The sequence below is a fragment of the Panthera tigris genome, chromosome E3 (assembly GCF_018350195.1).
Source record: "Panthera tigris isolate Pti1 chromosome E3, P.tigris_Pti1_mat1.1, whole genome shotgun sequence".
Taxonomy (NCBI): Eukaryota; Metazoa; Chordata; class Mammalia; order Carnivora; family Felidae; genus Panthera; species Panthera tigris.
Genome location: NC_056675.1, coordinates 4,627,111 through 4,640,346, shown reverse-complemented (window position 1 = coordinate 4,640,346; position 13,236 = coordinate 4,627,111). Strand labels below are relative to the sequence as shown.

Sequence of the window (13,236 nt, the reverse complement as noted above, 5' to 3'; positions counted from 1 at the left end):
TAGGTGTCTCATAAGTTATATCTGTTTCCAAGCTGTTCCTGTCAGACTGTTTCTCCTCTTTGTTTCCATGTCTGGTGAATCTAGTCTTTCTGCTGCCGTCAGTCCATCAACTGCATCCGACGTCTGAATGCTGTCCCTCTCCTAGAGCTGCTGTAATTTGATGCTGTTGTCCTTGTGGCTCTTCTTGCCTTGGTGGTTTCACTTTCTGAAATTGCTCCATGCTTATTAGCTGATCTCATTTACCAGCACTGCACCCCCACCCCACACATTTTTTCTTTGGCCTCTCTTTATTCAGTTGCTCACTGTCATTAGCTGCTCCTATATAGACAACTACATTCATCTCCTAATTTCTCATGTCTCCTAAGATATCCCAAATCCCTGTGAGTACCCCATTATTTCAATCCTTATTTCTTCAGTGTCTCAAATATCTCCCATGATATATCTGTCCTAAAATGTTTACCTTCCCTGACCACCTGAGTTCTGCCAGACCCCTGACCATGGCCAGCGTGTTGTATAAAGAACTTATCTGGTGAACACAAGGGAAGGGAAGCAAAAATAATATAAAAACAGGGAGGGGAAAAAAACATAAGAGACTCTTACATATGGAGAACAAACAGAGGGTTACTGGAGGGCTTGTGGGAGGGGGGATGGGCTAAATGGGCAAGGGGCATTAAGGAATCTGCTCCTGAAATCATTGTTGCACTATATGCTAATAACATGGATGTAAATTAAAAAATTAAAAATAAAAAAAAAAGAATTTATCTTGTCCCTGTCCCTGGTTCCTGGGAGAGAGCCTCTAAATCTTTGGAATTTCCTGAATGCTAGCAGTGTCTGTTACTCATCATGGGCCTCTTGGACCAAAACTGAGTTTATGCTCACAAGGTGACTCAGGATAGGAGCCAGCCATGCCAGAAAGACCAACAAGGTTGGGGCTTTGAACCACATGATATCAGCTCAGTCTCTGGGGGAAGGCAGGGGGCTGGAGATTGAGTTCAATGTATGGCCAGTGATAGAATTAATCATACTTTGCATAATGAAACCCCAATACAAACTCTGGTCACCAAGGCTCAGGTGAGCTTCCTGACTGGTGATATACATCTATGTGCCAGGAGGGTGGTGTGCCCTGGGGACACTGAAGCTTGGTATTTTGGACAGTCCCAGTATTCTCTGGTGCTACCACGTCCCTAGATGGTTTCCTCCAATATTCAGGATTCGTGTTATTAGCTCTTTCTTCTCCATGCCTATCTGATTTGTCAGCTTTAGCCCCTCTTACCTTCTCGTGCTTCTCAGAAAGTTCTCCAAAACTTTCACTTCTTTTCAGTTGTTCCTTTTTCATCACAAAGGATCTTCCTTCTACCACAGTAAACTGGAATTGGAGGTTGTGAAAAGGACTCCCCTTATGATTAAAATAATGAACACTGCGTGTGTTCCCTTGCACCTGTGGGTGTGTTTGCCATGGACCATCTCTGGGAATGCATATCTTGCTGAGTCACCTTGCCTTCATTGTGACTTTCAGATCTAGGTCCCCATAGTACTATCTTCCTTCTTTCTTCCCCATTTCCTCCCTCAGTATCTTCTCCTTGTTTTCCGGCTTTAGAACTCTAGCTCAGGATTTGCCTTGTCTTCTATTGCTTTTTTCCATGTGAAAAATAACTCAGAATTATTTTTCAGAGTTACGAAATGTGGTTGAGTGATCACAACCCCATTAAGCAACATTATCATTTGACAGCAAACAGGTAGGGCAGACTTGGGATGACTATGAACATCATGAAGGTAAGAAGACTTTTTATCTTTATTATGTTTCCCCAAGATACACACTGTGGTATCCTCTTTAATAATCTAAAATAACATACAAATATGTCATCAAGGCAAGTTAAAAAATTACAACTGAATTCTCACAGTTGAATAATGAAGAGTAAATGTCAATTAAAAATGTAGTTACAAGAACTTGAGAGAACTATCCATCTGCTTATAATTGATATATTATATAAATATAATAACACAAAACCTATCCTGAAAATGTAAAGAAAATTATATTTACATATATGTAACACCTGTAATCTCATCACAAACTTTGTAGGAACAGCATGTTTTGAAAAGTATGACTATTTCAGAACTATTTAAAATAAATACATAAACATAGAGTATAAAAATAAATATAATCATTCTAAGGGCAAGACTTTCAAAATAAACCAATGAAATTTATGGCATATTGTTAGGCTATCTATCACAAACAATCCTTTGGCTCTAATTTTACATTTTTGAAGTACTTCCCTCCTAATCTGTGTCCCAGTGCATAAAAAACGGGCCCTCCAACTTCTACCTCAGAGGAGATTTGAATTAAAACAATCTGAAATATTTGGTGGTGCCCTGGGAAGGGACAGACCCTGAACAAAACCCCGGTTTCTCATTGTCCTTCCATGGACTCCTAGACATGCCCCCAACTCCTAGGAGTACAGTGTGATAACTCTATTCAGCTCATTCTAGAAGGTTCTAGGTTCTTCCAGATTATCTGTACAAGAGACTCCTCTCTTCCTTCCTCAGGCCTGTCATTAGCATCCGGATGGACTTCCTGCTGAAAACCTGCATCTCCCCTGGGCTCTGAAATTGAGAGAAAAAGAGGATGTCCGATTGATTGCAAGGAGGCAAGTCTCCAGTTAGAAAAGATTATTCACATTCCCAGTCAATTGTAATCAGAGTTTAGGCTGATTTATAAATCCATTTTTATCTTTAATCCTTCATTCTAAACCTCAGTTCATTTTCAATTTTGATCCTTGGTCTTTGGGGACCCTGCCTCCAAAAATGTCTTACTATGGTGAAGGTCAGGCCCAGTTATCTACATGCGCTGTAGCCAGGACTCTAGGTGATTCTTCTCAGGGAGTAATACAAACAGGAGAGAATATTGCTTTAGACTCAATGCTCACCTTGGTCCTTTTGTGCTTCTTACGGTCTGAACTAATAACCATACTACAAACATCACCAACACAACAACATCATGAACCATGAGACCAGATGCCTAACCTCCCATTTGAACCCTGAATCCTAATGTTTAACCAAAGCAGTTAGTCCTAAATTTGGTCAGTGCTATATGGCCCGAGTGCCTGTGTCCACCCTCCCCCGCCAAATTAACATGTTGAGATCCTAACCCAAAAGGTGATGGTGTTAGAACGTGGCACCTTTGGGAGATGATTAGGTCATGAGTGGAGGCCTCATAAATGAGACTAGTGCCCTGATAAAAGAGACCCCAGGGAGCTAGCTCTCCCTTTCCGCTGTGTGAAGATGCAGCGAGAAGGTGGTGAGGACACAGCGAGAAGGTGGCAGTCTGTAGCCCAGAAAACGGTCTGGCATCTTGCTCTCAGCCTCCCAGTCTCCCAACTGTGAGAAAGAAGTGTCTGCTGTTCGTAAGTCTGTGGTACTTTGTTATAGGAGCCTGAACAGACTAAGAGAGCCAGTTCGCACAATTCGGACCACATCTTTACTTAATCCTCTGCCCAAATCTGTCACTATGTGTCGATCACAATAAGCCATGCTGAAACTGGTATTCCTTAACCTTCACTCGTTCTGACAAACTTCCTTGACCATAAACCTGAGGGGAAACGTGTGATTGAACAAGATAAGAGACTGTTCTGGAAGTGGGCCAGGTGAGGTGAAGAACACATATGTGGTCTGGCCATAAGCAACTTGCTCGAAAGCAAATTTGGATGAAGACATAGCTAGTCATAATTTATCTTTTATTACTGGACAGGTAGGCTGTTTCCATCAAATATCGTATTGTTAGACATTTATTTTGTTGTAAGTAAATCCCTAGAGTTAATAGTCTCTCAGGGATTAAAGGCCAAAAATGAGTTAAAACGAGAAAGTCAAAACACAATTACGGAAAAATTAGAAACTTTCCTATTTCACACAAAAAAATCAACATGTCGTCAAAACTGTCATCCAGGCCCAATTGCTTTGGATGCAGTTATTTCAGCCAAGTCCATGCCTCTGTGGCAAACTGGTTTTCCTGAGGTCTGGCACCCACATATCTCCCTGAGGTCATGCCTGGTGTGTGGTTGTCAGCTCGTGGCTGGGACGTGAGTCGGCGTCTGGCTGTGTGGCCGCCCCCACTTCACAGTGTGTGGAAGGCTGATGTGTGGGATGGGGGGCAATGAGCATGCGTCCAGCAATTAGACTCCTCCGAGTTCCTAAGTGGACAATAAATCATTCTGCCTGTACCCTTGAGGACACAGACCTACCTTCTCTCAGGCCGATGACCTCAGGCCTCCGTGGTCCCGGGAACTCTAGGGCATGAGGGTGCGATCTCGCCCCCACACCCACAGCTCTGGATCAAAAGCCTGGATCTGGAAGACAGACGGCCCCCTGAGCAGACAACCTCCAGGTAGGCGCCCCTCCCTGCCACCGTCCAGGCTTTCATTCTTTCTCATCCCGAATCCCGTGTCCCTCCGTATTCCCCTCTGTCTCCCACTGGGCACCCCCCCCCAAGTCGCCACAGCCCACCCACCTCCTCACACTCTTCCCGGGACACCCTGGTCTTCCAGCCCATGGATCGGATGAATTGAAACCGCAGTTTGTGAAACAAGGAACGCTGGGAGCGGTTCTTCCCGTACAGGAATGAAAAGATGGCCTGTTTGGGGGCCTGGTTATCTTCTTCCATATCATTGGCCAGGTAGCTGGAGAGAGATGTCAGGTTGCTGGTCAGGAGCAGGACAGGCAGGACCCCCCCACCACACACACACACCCCCCCAAGCTCAGCTTCCCAGAAAGGACACAGGCTGCTCACTACCCAATGTCTCCAGATGCCACCCAGTCACCAGGAAGGCACTGCTGGGCAGAGACGTCTCCCACCGTGATGACAAGACAGAACTCAGCAGGGAAGCCGGTGGGCACGTCCTGCCCTGTGTTCCCAACCCCATGCCCGCCCCTTGCCCTTCACCGTGTCTGTGCACACACCTGTCTCCCTGTGTGGACTGGGGACACACACAGTTCCTGCGGCCAGGAGCTGAGTCCACTCTGTTTCTGCAGAAAGTGGCTTTCCTACCAAATGACTAATGTAGGACTTGGTTCATGTGGATGCATTAGTTCAACATGCATTCTCCCCATCCTTCTTCTCATCGCCTCATGGTCCTTGGCACATAAGATACACTTGGGGAGTTTTTGTTCAGTGAATGAATGAGTGAATGAATGAATGCTTTCTCTCATGGTCAAGTGCAATACTGATTACCTCATTGGTTTAAAATAACTTAAACATTTGCAGAATGGAAGGGATTGTGTTGAGTGTTTGGAGAGGAGAGTGTGGAGGTATTTTGACAAGACCTGCCTTCAACAGGTGTCTAGTCTAATGGGACTGGGGAAGGGGGTGTGGGGGCTGGATAAGAAATAACTATAGTCCAGGGGCACCTGGGTGGCTCAGTCAGTTAAGCATCAGACTTTGGCTCAGGTCACGATCTCACAGCTCACCTTGTGAGATAGAGCCCCGCGTCAGGCTCTGTGCTGACAGCTCAGAGCCTGGAACCTGTTTCAGATTCTGCCTCTGTCTCTCTCTGCCCCTCCCCTGCTCATGCTCTCTCTCTCTCTCTCTCTCTCTCTCTCTCTCAAAAATAAACATTAAATATATATTTTTTTTTTAATTTTTTTTCAACGTTTTTTATTTATTTTTGGGACAGAGAGAGACAGAGCATGAACGGGGGAGGGTCAGAGAGAGAGGGAGACACAGAATCGGAAACAGGCTCCAGGCTCCGAGCCATCGGCCCAGAGCCCGACGCGGGGCTCGAACTCACGGACCGCGAGATCGTGACCTGGCTGAAGTCGGACGCTTAACCGACTGCGCCACCCAGGCGCCCCTAAATATATTTTTTAAATAACTATAGTCCAAAATATCCATAAGACTAGGATTATTTTTTGAAAATGTTTTTTAATGTGTATTTTTGAGAGAGAGAGACAGACAGAGGGCGGGGAGTGAGAGAGAGAATGAGTGGGGGAGGGGCAGAGGGAGAGGGAAACATGGAATCTGAAGGAGGCTGCAGGCTCCAGGCTCTGAGCTGTCAGCACAGAGCATGACATGGGTCTTGAACTCACATACTACGAGATCATGACGTGACCCGAAGTCGGATGCTTAACCAACTGAGCCACGCAAGCTCCCTGAAAATGTTTTTTTAATGTTCATTTATTTCTGAGAGAGAGAGAGAAAGAAAATGTGAGTGGGGCAAGGGCAGAGAGATGGGGGTACAGAGGATCCCAAGCAGGCTCTGTGGGGACAGCACAGAGCCGGATGTGGGGCTCAAACTCCTGAACCATGAGATCATGACCTGAGCCAAATGCTCAACTGACTGAGTCACCTCAGTGCCCTATGAGGCTAAGATTTTAACAGAAGCGCTACTCAGGTACAAAAGTCAGAGAGGTCAGGGGAGCATCTGAAGATTGGGGAGTTGGAATCAACCTTGAGGACAGGTCATTTTCTTCAGGTGCATGTGTAAAATCAGCTAGACAGAAACCGCAATATAGAAACAGAGGGAAAGGTACTTGGCAGGTTGGGTGGAGAGGGTTGGATCCAAACTGGGAGCTCTGGCCTTGCCCAAGAGTGCCACTGGCCGGCGAAGTTGGAAGATGAAGCAAGAGAAGGGTGCTTTGGAAGGACTTGAGGCACATAACACCCGCTGGCTTGGGGACAGCCTTGTAAGACACCAGCAGGAGTGTTTACGGTAGGTCTGTGCTGAGTGCTGAGGGCCTGAACTGAAGCATTTGTGCAGGGAATGCGGAGAGGAAGACAATGGTGGATGTCACTTGGGCTTCGCTCTTGGCTTGGGGCAGGGCAGTACACTTCCTTCCTTCTCTCCCCTTCGGATGGCTTTATGTTTTCTATTCTTCAGTCTCTTAACTGATGTTAGGGTTATTTGTGTTTAGAAAGAAAAGTATAAAAAACGCTATGCTATAATCCTATCGTTTTCATACACAGACTAAACAGTTTGAAAAAAACAGATTAAAAAAATAATCAGTTACAAACAGGTTTAAAAAAATAGATGAGGGGCGCCTGGGTGGATCAGTCAGTTAAGCATCTGACTCTTGATTTTGGCTCAGGTCGTGATCTCGTGGTTTGTGAGTTTGTGCCCCGCGATGGGCTCTGTGCCCACAGCGTGGAGCCTGCTTGGGATTCTCTCTCTCTCCCTCCCTCTCTGGCTCTCCCCCCTCAAAGTAAATAAATAAGCTTGAAAACAACAGATGAAGGCCAGAGTCCCACTTCTCCCCTCCATCGTCACAGGGTGTTGAGTAGCACTGACGGCCGAGGCAAAATACTCACAGTGCTAGGAAGAAGTGGATTCGCTGGAACTGCCAGGAGAAGAGGCCAGCACGGCTGAAGTAAGCTATGACCATAGACAGGAGATACTGATGGGGAGAGGAAAAAAGCCGTAAGACAGGGGTCACGTCCTAGGGGAGGGAGAAGAGTGGGGGCAGGACGTGGAAGGCCTCAGCAGGTGCTCATGCTCCCACATGTCGGCTGAACCTGCTTATTTGGTATCAGAAGGTTGGCTGCAAACCCAGGAAGTCAAGGGGAGAGTTTCTGGTGCTCCCAGGGTGGCTCGCTCTGCTGTTTGGGGGGCTTGTCTTTAGGATAGCCAGCCTCAGGAGGGTCTTTGATAAGCTGGAGCAAAGGGGAGCCCCCAGGAGCTGAGAGGAGAGGGGACTTAAGGTGACAACAGCCAGAGAGCCACAACAAGGGTTCAGATCCCAGAGGATCTGCAAGAAACCATGAGGCGCCTGGAGGGAAGTGTAGGCAGCATCAGGTTGGAGAGAGAAGGAGAGCTGAGGGTTCAGAAGGCATCCGCCTGCCCCGGGACAGACGTTGGAGCGAGCGGGAGTACATCTTAGTGGAGAGTGACAGACGATACCTTGTCAGATACCCTCAGGTTTTTGTCCCAGGCCAGGAATCTTTTAACGACAGGATCTTCTGTGAGAAGAAGGCATGTGTTAGGTTGGGAACCAGAACTGGGTTAGTGTGGGAACATTCCAGAGTGAAGAGGAGAATGATGCTTCCCCTGGGGGAGCTTGTAGGATGTGGCCAAGGGTGAGGCTGATGGGCAGAGGTGAGAGGAGACCACTCCCTGGCCAAGAAAATATGGTGGTATCCTTGCGGGGTGGCCAAGAGAGAGGTAGGATTCGGATCTTAAGTAAACAGTGGTGCTCTGTCATTATCACGTACTGCTGCAGGGACCATAGAGACCATAGAGTCATTCACCATCATTTTCTCATTTGACAGTGACCTCAGGGTACAAAGATGGCCTGTCATCCCCCTTCACACAGATGACGGCATTTAGTTTCAAAAGGCCACTAAGAGCTGAGATGTCCCAGGGGCATGACCAAAACCAAGGTTTCTTGTCCCAAAGACAGAGCTTTCTCCAAGTGTCACCTAATCCTCTGTCGTTTTTAAGTGTCCCTGATGAGGATCAATGTGGGGTCCTCCAAGGATGGAGACAGAGCTCAGCAGCTAGCAGAGAATTCTTTTCCATTGGAAAAGTGTAGGCATTGGAAGTTTCTTGTTTTTTAAGGAAAAAAAAGAAAGGATAGGATTGGAGGGTGCTCTGCCTACCCAGCAGCCTGTTGAAAACCTCATGGTGCTCAGGCAGCACTGAAGACAACCGCTGTCTCTTCAACTTCATCTTGAGTCCACACAGCGTCTCCACGACCCAGATGTCCTCAGCCCCTGGGGCTGTCTCCTCCTCTGACTCCTCCCTTCTCCTCTTCCAGCCACGGGAGGGAGGCGGGGGATGGGGGTCTACCCGGGGGGCTGAGTGAACAAACCAGGCTCCAATATAAAGCTTCTGTCTTTGGGATTCAGCCATTGGTCACCCAAGCCCCTCCGCAACCCAAACCTCCCCTCATTCTCTCCGACCTCAGAGACTATTGGCCTCTCCCAAACCATCTTTCCATCTTTCTGCCTTGTTGATATCCACCTGCCCCCATTCATCTTTGCCACTGTTCCATCCCCTGTCCTCAAAACTCTTCCTCATTATAGTTAATTTCTCCCATTGGAATAATGGAATAGTGGAATAATTTCCTCTCCTCCTTTATCTCATTTGAGGATCTCATCTTCTGACCCTCCTTCCTTGCCCCCCAGGTTTTCCTTCCATGGGGATATCCTTGTCCTTAGGTCCTGGCTCTCTGAATCTCTCCTGTCACACAAACCCTACTCACATGCTCCTTTCTGACTTCTGTACCCCTTCCTCCTTCCTAGTCAACACTCTCAAGTCCCTTCTTCCTCCTGCTTCCTCACCTGATGGTCCTGGCCTTTCTTCATCCCTTACTGCCTCCAGGGGGTACCCTGAGAAGCTGAGCTGTGGGCTCTGGTCCTCAGACCGGGAACACGGTTGACAACCGGCCATGATTTCTCCCAAACTCTTTCTTCCCTTCCAGAAAACTTAGATTGTGTCCTGCTCAAACTCCTCTTCTGGATTCTGGCTGAACACAAGCCCGTTATCACTTCTCTAAGCTGGGGAAAAGCTGGAAGTGAAGAAAAGCTCTGAGAAGATGCTGTTGTCCACCTCCGCTGCTAAGCAGTATGGAGTTTGATCCTTCCAATCAGGAAGGTCAGAAGCCTCTGATGTCATCGGTCATTCCAGCCTGGCAACCAGTTTGAAGGAAAACACGCGTAACTGCCAGACAGGTGTCCACTTTGGAGATCGGGGTAAAGGATATCTCCTGCCGCCAACCCAGCCTTGGACCGTCCTCCAGAACTGTCCTCCAGAGTCTGGACCACTCTCCAGCAGATGCCAGGCTCCCTCCACGCTAAACTTGAACCATGTCAGACTCTCTCCACCCCTCTACTCCTATTTCAAGGCGCAGTCTGGCGGGAGAGGGAGGAAGCCAACAAGGAAATTTAGCAGGAAGGTAAGACCTTGTGAGAGTGAAATCAGTATGTAAAGAAGGTCCCAGGGACATTGATTTGTTGGGTTAAAAGCTAGTTCAAAATGCCGAATTTGACAGAGCTCCTGTGCTCGATGTTTACTGACACTATGTTTACTGATGCGATTCTGGGCTGGAGGGACACTCATGCTCTACCAAGCCCGAGAGACTTTTTGGGGAGACTGTTTGAAGCGTGCTCACACACGCTTCAAATGGTGTCTACAGTTTCTGAAGTCTATGGGTCGCTCCAAACCTGCCCGTCAGTTGCCATTAATCAGCTCCGGTCTGCAGATAAAGTTTGTGAGCATGTGTATCACTCCTGACCCAGAAATTTCACTACCATTTGTGTATCCTAAGAAGAAAATGGCACACGCACAAGAAGACTAAATGGAAAAATCGCCAGGACAGAATCTGTTTTATTGAGGTGGGGAGACACATGAAAGTATGGATGTAGTAATGCGGATGGCCAACTGGTTGTCCCTGTGGTATCAGAGGAAGCGTCGTCTGAACCTCCTTCCTCCTACCTACCTCCTACCTCTGCTTCTCACCCGGGCATCTGAGACTTGCCCTTTCTTCCTTTCCTTTCCTTTCCTTTCCTTTCCTTTCCTTTCCTTTCCTTTCCTTTCCTTTCCTTTCCCTCCCCTCCCCTCCCCTCCCCTCCCCTCCCCTCCCCTCCCCTCTCTCACCTACCCTCTCTCCCCTCTCCTTCCCTCCTGTCCCTTCCCTTCCCTTTTCTTCCTTTTCCTTTCTTCCTTCCTTCCTTCCTTCCTTTTCTTTCTTTCTTTCTTTTTTTCTTTTTCTTTCTTCTTTCTTTTCTTTCTTCCTTCCTTTCTTTCTTTCCTTCCTTCCTTCCTTCCTTCCTCTTTCTTTCTTTCTTTCTTTCTTTCTTTCTTTCTTTCTTTCTTTCTTTCTTTCTTCGGTAAAATAACATAACATAAAATTCATCATTTTAACCATTTTTAACGGTATAATTCAGTGGCATGAGGCACACATACATTATTGTGCTATTGCGCTGCCCTCAGCACCATCCGTCTCCAGAACTTTTTTATCTTGCCTGAAGCTGCAACTCTGCACCCGGTAAGGACCACCTCCCCACCTTCCCCCACCCCGCCCCAGCCCCTGGCAACCACCGTCCTACTTTCTGTCTCTATGGACACGGCCACTTCCAGGTACCCCCCATCATGGAAGCGTGCAGTGTTTGTCCATTCGTTTCTGACTTATTTCATTCAGCAAAATGTCCTCAAGCCTCATCCATGTTATAGCATGTCACAGTTCCCTTCCTCTTAAGGATGCGTAATAGCCATCGTGTGTCTACATGTTTTTGCATGTTCCTTTCATAATAATATAATAACAATATGATACACATATGTATTTACATACCACATTTAGTTCATCCATCTGTTGATGGACACCTGGGTCGTTTCCACATTTTGGCTCTGAGTCCTGCTTTCCATCCGCTGTTTGAACTTCGATGAGAAGCACATCTGTTATTCAGGATGGGCCTAGAGTTTTATTTTGTATTTTCATCACTTACGTATTTCTAATTAGCCCCACCCAGGCATAAGTGAAGTCAAATCAGTTCACCCAGAAAACAACGTGGAGGGTTCTCAACACAGAACTACCATATGATCCCACAACCCCACTTCTGGGTATATACCGAGAGAAAATGAAAGCAGGATATTAAAGAGATGTCTGCCCTCCTGTGTTCACTGCAGCATTATTCACAATAGCCAAGATAACCTGTGTCCATCAACGGATGCATGGCTAAAGAAGGTGTAAGGTACATGCATGGAGATCTGAGGGATATCCTGCCATTTGTGACAACACGGATGGACCTCGAGGGCATTGTGCTGAGTGAAATAAGCTAGACAGAGAAAGAGAAATACTGCGTGGTATCCTTTATGTGTGGAATCTTAAAAAAAAAAAAAAAAGGTCAAACTCATAGAAACAGAAGGTAAAAGAGAGGTTTGCCAGGGTGCAGACTTTCAGTGATAAGATGAATGAGGTCTAAGGATCTCAAATAAAACATGGGAACCACAGTTGATAACACTGTGTTGTATAAGTGAAATTTGCTAAGAACTTAAGTGTTCTAACCCCAAAAAAGGTGAGCATGTGAGGTGATCGATATGTTAATTAACTGGATGGGAAGAATCCTTTCATGGTGGATACATATATCAAATCGCCTGGATGCACGCTTTAAATATCTTTCCACTTTTTGTCGGTTTTACCCGAATAAGGCCGAGATCGTTAGAAAGTAGTTGATCCAAGGCACAGGGACTGAGCATCTCCTTTGTTTGCAATCGTCAACTTTCAGACTTGGACGAGGTCTCAGAGAGCATGCAGACAGCCTTGGGGTTCCTGCACAGTATCCTTGGGCCTGGGGCCCTCCCATAGCTCCCCACTGATGGAAGAGGCACTGCTGTGTGAAGGACACATGACTCATCCCTGGAGAAGTTCAACTCCTAGGAAGCCAGTTTGCACTTAAATTTCATTCATGATGCTTTCAGCCATCATAGCTGGTTGGGTCCTTCCATAACAAAATGGAAGGCCACTCTTCCTCCTGATGAAGCCAGCTTCCCAATACTAGAAGGCAGATACTCTGTCCCTATTCAAGTTTCTCTTCTGTGCCATGAAAGCCTGGATTACTGTGAAGAAGGGGATTCTTCAAGACAGTTTGCGTACTCCTTTCTCCCCCACCACCTTGTCTGGATGTTCCACGGTTAGGCAGGGCCCATCCTAAGATACGCTGTTGGTACATTGCCCAAAAATGGGCTAAACAGCTCAGACGGGGAAGAGCAAACTGTTACTTCTTCTCTGTCTCTTCCCCCCGTGGAGGCAGTTTAATATAACAGTGGCTGTAGCTACTGCAGAAATACTGGCAGGATGAAACAGAAGTGCTTTGCAAATGCAGTCCTTCTGGCGTGAGGACCACATGGGGAAAGTAACTGAGATACAGATACCGGATCCAGCCTCATTGGTTCTAGTTCAACAGAACTGGGGTAGGGCCCACTTTAACTTATTGTTTTTTATTTTACTTTTTAAAGTTTATTTATTTATTTTGAGAGAGAAGGAGCAAGCTGGGGAGGGGCAGAGAGGGAGGAAGAAACAGGATCCCAAGCAGGCTCCACACCATCAGTACGGAGCCCAGTACAGGGCTCAAACTCACGAACCTTGAGATCATGACCTGAGCTGAAATCAAGAGTCAGTCACTTAACTGACTCAGCCATCCAGGCGCCCCTAACTTATTTACTGATGCACATTCAGATTTGGAAATCTCTCTGTGGGACATGCCACCCAGGTCAGGGTAATAGGGATCCTTTTTTTTTTTTTTTTTAAGTTTAT

General features: G+C 46.8%; 2 protein-coding genes across 2 annotated transcripts in view; one reads left to right on the top strand and one right to left on the bottom strand.

The window, feature by feature from the left end:
- Positions 1-4,255: 4,255 nt before the first annotated feature.
- LOC102952806 (speedy protein E4-like) lies at positions 4,256-9,412 on the bottom strand. Its single transcript, XM_015537086.2, has 6 exons — positions 9,266-9,412; positions 8,582-8,779; positions 7,884-7,942; positions 7,295-7,380; positions 4,502-4,670; positions 4,256-4,340 (listed from the first exon to the last, which is right to left on the bottom strand). The coding sequence occupies exons 1-6, from the start codon at positions 9,372-9,374 to the stop codon at positions 4,281-4,283; spliced, it is 681 nt and encodes a 226-aa protein (XP_015392572.1). The 5' UTR covers positions 9,375-9,412; the 3' UTR covers positions 4,256-4,280.
- Positions 9,413-9,526: 114 nt separating this feature from the next.
- RBAK (RB associated KRAB zinc finger) overlaps positions 9,527-13,236 on the top strand; it is a 29,039-nt gene continuing 25,329 nt past the window's right edge. The window contains exon 1 of the mRNA XM_007081115.3: positions 9,527-9,879. The gene's annotated coding sequence lies outside the window, so the exon portion shown is untranslated. The remainder of the gene's footprint in view (positions 9,880-13,236) is intronic.